Source organism: Pteropus vampyrus, unplaced genomic scaffold (genome assembly GCF_000151845.1).
Source record: "Pteropus vampyrus isolate Shadow unplaced genomic scaffold, Pvam_2.0 Scaffold5, whole genome shotgun sequence".
Taxonomy (NCBI): Eukaryota; Metazoa; Chordata; class Mammalia; order Chiroptera; family Pteropodidae; genus Pteropus; species Pteropus vampyrus.
The window spans coordinates 17,434,526-17,439,424 of NW_011888786.1; the positions used below are offsets into that span (position 1 = coordinate 17,434,526).

The 4,899-nt window shown below is 40.4% G+C and overlaps 1 protein-coding gene across 1 annotated transcript in view; it reads left to right on the forward strand.

The window, feature by feature from the left end:
- TBC1D1 (TBC1 domain family member 1) overlaps positions 1 to 4,899 on the forward strand; it is a 206,518-nt gene that overhangs the window by 91,921 nt on the left and 109,698 nt on the right. Inside the window, exon 3 of the mRNA XM_023533966.1 lies at positions 3,782 to 4,300. Within this exon, the coding sequence (XP_023389734.1) occupies positions 3,782 to 4,300 (519 nt within the window). The remainder of the gene's footprint in view (positions 1 to 3,781; positions 4,301 to 4,899) is intronic.

Sequence of the window (4,899 nt, forward strand, 5' to 3'; positions counted from 1 at the left end):
AGTAGAAACTCAAATAGGTTGGCAGAAGAGCAGTTTAGTAAATATTTATGTCTAAACAGGGCTGTTTCTTGTTATTGGTGAATCATTTTAATTAACATTTTTGTTGTGATTTCCATTGTAAAAGGAAATAAAACTAAACCTCAAACCTTTATAGAATTTAGTAAAATGCTTTTCAGAAGAAAAGCATTCGTTTTTACTTCAACTAATTTTGATTTATTTTGCTTATCTGCAATCAGAAATTTCAGTTTTTACTTCAACTAATTTTGATTTACTTTTTCTGCTTATCTGCAATCAGAAATGACGTAGTTATTATTGCTGTGACTAAACTAAAAAAAGATTTATGTTAAATGTCCTCAGATCTTATCAGTGGGAATAAGTTTTTGCCCTAAAAGGGTCTGCGTATTCATAAATATTGTAACTTGAAAAACATGTTCTCATAGACTAAAGTTTCACCTTGAGACATTTTTCAATTTAGTTTGCTTCTTTTGGGGGATCAGTATTGGCATCCCCCCTTTATTTTTATGTATCTCTGTAAGCTGCCAACTCCAGCAGACCCGTGTCCGCCTATTCTCAGTTGCTCTTCTTCCTTTCTGGAAGAGGGAGTGCTTGCTTGCCCGGGCACCTCTGACAGCATCCTTACCTGCCTTCCTTCTTCCTTCCATTGCCTGCGATTCCTGTTTCTTTACACCTGAAATAGTGGTGTATCCTAAGGTCCTATCTTTTTCCCCTTCCTTTACTTTCCTTTTTTCTGTTCCCAAGGCATCAGTCACTTCCTGTGTTATGAGCTGTTAACATCCCAATCTAAGTCTTCTGTCTTGGACTCCAGACCCATTTGTCCAGCTGACCACTAGATGCCTTTACTTTCAAGTCCTCCTGGTCTGACCCAACATGTACAAAAGCAGAATTCATTGTAATATCTCCTTCTCTATTCCCGACTTGGGCCAATAGCACAGTCATCTACCAAGAAATCTAAGCCAGAGCTCTGCAAGTAACATACAGTTTTCAATACCCTCACTTCCCCCTTCCAGGTAATCACCAGTCCTTTGGATTCTGTCTTCCAGAATCTTTCATTCATTCTTTCTCTCGCTCTTCAGTGCTTGGTTCTTAGTTCAGGCCTCCAACAGACCTTCTGTCAATTACTCGATACTCCATTCCCTTCCCAGGCAAGGCTGCCTCGCATTCATCTCACTACTGAATTCCTACCTCCTGGCATCTAGTTATACAGGGAAAAAAAATGTTTGGAAATAAATGAAGGGACCCAATTCTCTTAAGTAGCAACAGTGCAGGTGAGTCCAGGACAGAGTTATAAAGAATGGAGAATTAAGGGTTTCCTCACAAGTGGACATTATGCCCTCATTTTTTTTTTTTTTCAGAAAACAGTGTCCCAGGTCTGTCTGGTAAAGGGAACTAAACTATTAGTAAAAATTTACACATTTAAACACCGTGGAGCCCACTTTTTACTTAAATAGTCTCTTATTGTTGAACCATTTATAGTAACGTTTAAACAACATTTGATTTTTAACTGTTTACAATTTATTCTTTAAACAATGGCAGTATGCCTTCAAATATTCTCAACTTGTTATAGTCTTCTGGTTAGGTTCCCAGTGATTTTTCTTTAACCTCAATTATCTGCTTTATACCCATTTTACACATAACTTACCAGAGCAAGGAGAGAGAGGTGCTGATCTTTGACTAAAGCATATCATTTTAAGATTCTGATGAAAGTGTAGGAGAGATCGGTGGTTGGAAAAACTACCATTGCTCAACCCTGACAAAAGTACAGTGTGCTCTTTAGCCTCTTCTGACCCTGTGAAGCAAGGGAATAATAAAGTTCTCTACTTTGTGTCTTACTGTGTCTGTGTCATTTATTACTGAGCCACCGTAAATTCATGTGACTTCACACACTTTCTCTCCCCTTTGATATGTGATGAAAGACACCATTACTCACTTCAGATACAGTGGATGACCCAGCATACAGAAATGTCAGTTACTTAGCAAGCCTCAAAAGACCTGTGTAAGCTTTGAATTTTCTGTTCAGAATGAGGTTAATGGGAAGATTCACGTGACTCCTGATAAAATAATTTCACGTGTTTGCTTAGAAAAGTGACAAAATTCTTTATTTGTATAAAATGGTAATTTTTCTTTGAAAAACATCATTATTCTCTACCTTCCAGAAACAACTTTTACCAGAAAAATCAGAGCATCTTTTTTCAAAGAGAAATGACTTTTTTTTTTTTTTTTTGGCCAAGGTCCTATAGTGACTTGTTGGGAGAGTTGTAAATAAAACCTAGACTTCCTGCCTCCTTCTTCTCTTTGTCCTGTCTTCTTTCATATTGAAGAACAATTTTGAGGCCTCCATATGACGTGTAATTATTTGGCAGTAGAGGAGTGTTATCACACAAGCAAATATTGCAGCTAGATGCTGGATGTGTGTTGACATTTCAGCTTATTTAGTATCATTTCGGTCTTATGTTTCAGCAGTCAGTTTTTAAAATATAAAATATCCCTAAAGATATTTTGACTTTTTATTTCAAAAAATACCTTTATGGCAGAGAGATTGTCTTTAAGATGTGCTTGACGTGAAATCACAGAGAGTAAAATCTCTTGAGTCATTGAATCTTTGGGGATTATGTCATGAACGTAGAATATAAGCAGACTTTTGAATTCTATTAAAACCACCTCCCTTCACTGTATATATTGATCTTTAACCTGAGTTAAAAAGGGTTCCCCTCCCCCCCCCACACACACTATAATGTTAGAAAGTCATTGAGTAGATGAATATTGGGTCTTAAATTGAATTTTCTTACATAGAAAAAAGGACAAAAATTGGTTTGGGTGTTAGGTCATAAGTGACTAGGTCCTTGCTTATGAAGATTGGATCCATTCCTGTCTCGTTTTAGTGCTGTGGTGGGACATCATCCAGATGATCACACAGATGCCATTCACTGTGTTGCAGTCATCTTTCTGTCTCCTTCTTGCTGCTTTGAAGATCTTGTCAGAAACTCATGATGAGAGCATTTGGGATGACGATAGCACACAAGAGCCTTTTGTTCATTCTCTTGATCATGACTTTACACTGAACCCAAAGGTTTTAGAGTCTCTGTGGGGAGAAGCCCCAGTGTGTGGCTGTGATAATGATACTGTCATGGTTGCTTACTCCTTGATTAAAACCTCCTACCTCTGCAGTCGATACTGTTCAACTGTTAGGAAATACAGGGCTCAGTAGTAAATTTTCAGTTATCATTGAAGAAAATAATGCGATCCGAAGAAATGTTTTATAAGATTATTTCAGTCTTCACTTGTCATACTCATCCCAGCCATTTATTGTGGAAGACTTTCCACGGTACACTGCTGTGAAATCTAGAATATCTGCCTAGTGTTTTGGTGCATCACATTGGAGACAAACGTCTTGGGGAGGTGACGGCTTCTCCAGAGAGGACCTTTGGCTTTGGAGCCTGGGTTTGAGTTGGAAGCTTACCACATTGGGCTGTGGGTCTGTGGGCCAGTTGGCTTAACCTTGTGGGGTGTTGTGGGCATGTGAATCCTCCACCATAGCCCTTTGTTCCCCTTCTCTCTGTGAACATCGTGCATTTCCCTCTCATGGGCGGCATTCATGGCCCCGGATTCCCTGGAGTGTCCTCCTTCAGGTACCATGCGATGGATCGCACAGCCGAGCGGATGAGGAGCGCGCGGCATCTGCCCATTGCGTCTTCACACCTTGTGTGCGGGCGTGGGAGCAGCTACCGCGCATCCCAAGTAACGCACCTTCCTCTCTCCACAGGTGCCTGAGATCATCAGCTCCATCCGTCAGGCCGGGAAAATTGCCCGCCAGGAGGAGCTCCACTGCCCGTCGGAGTTCGACGACACATTCGCCAAGAAGTTCGAGGTGCTCTTCTGCGGCCGGGTGACGGTGGCGCACAAGAAGGCCCCGCCAGCCCTGATCGACGAGTGCATCGAGAAGTTCAATCACTTCAGTTGCAGCCGCAAAGCTGAATTCGATATGGTCTCCCAGAATTCTGAGACCCCCAGCCCCGCGGCGGGGTTTTCCTTCTCCGACAAGTTCCGATCTGTGCTCCAGCCGGCAGGGAACTGGGAGCAGGGCCGCAGGCCAATGCGCAAATCCTCCTCCCAGCCCGGGCTGCGCTCTTTGGCCTATAAGAAGGAATTTCAAGATGGAGGCCTTCGAAGTAGTAGTTTCTTCAGCTCTTTTGATGAAAACGACATTGAGAACCACCTCATTAGTGGACACAATATTGTGCAGCCAACAGATATTGAGGAAAATCGAACTATGCTCTTCACGGTAAACTATCATCAAGCCTCATGCTCGACCCCAGTCTGAGATACGCGTTCAAAAGAAAATCTGCTTTATTGAGTGAAGATGTCTTAGTACATTGCTTTTGGATTTATGCGTGAATCCATCTATTTTTATACTGAATAATTCTTTTCTCATGATAAAAATCTTACTTTAGTTATAAGCCTTTAAAATCAGCAAGGGGGAACATAGAGAGAATCCATTTTATATCCTTATATAATATTGATCGCTTCTCCTACGGTTGTAAAGCTACCTTTTCAATATGGAAGGAACACAGTTAATATGTGTAAAAGAGACCCCAAAAGGGATTTTTTTTTTAAAGTAATATATTTCAACAAAAATTTTTGGAAGATACTCCCTCCATCTTTACCATTTTTATTGATTTATAAAACATTTACCCTTTGTTAATCAGGATAATTGGATTTGGGGATAATATGATATTTGAAATTTATATCCAAAGGGAACTATCAGTTCAACCAACTGCTTAGGTTGATGCTACTGGATGTATGCAGGTTTAAGATCGACACAGTCAGCGTGAAAAGGGCTGATTTCTTTCTCTTTTCATCATCAGCCTAGTATTCTAGAAC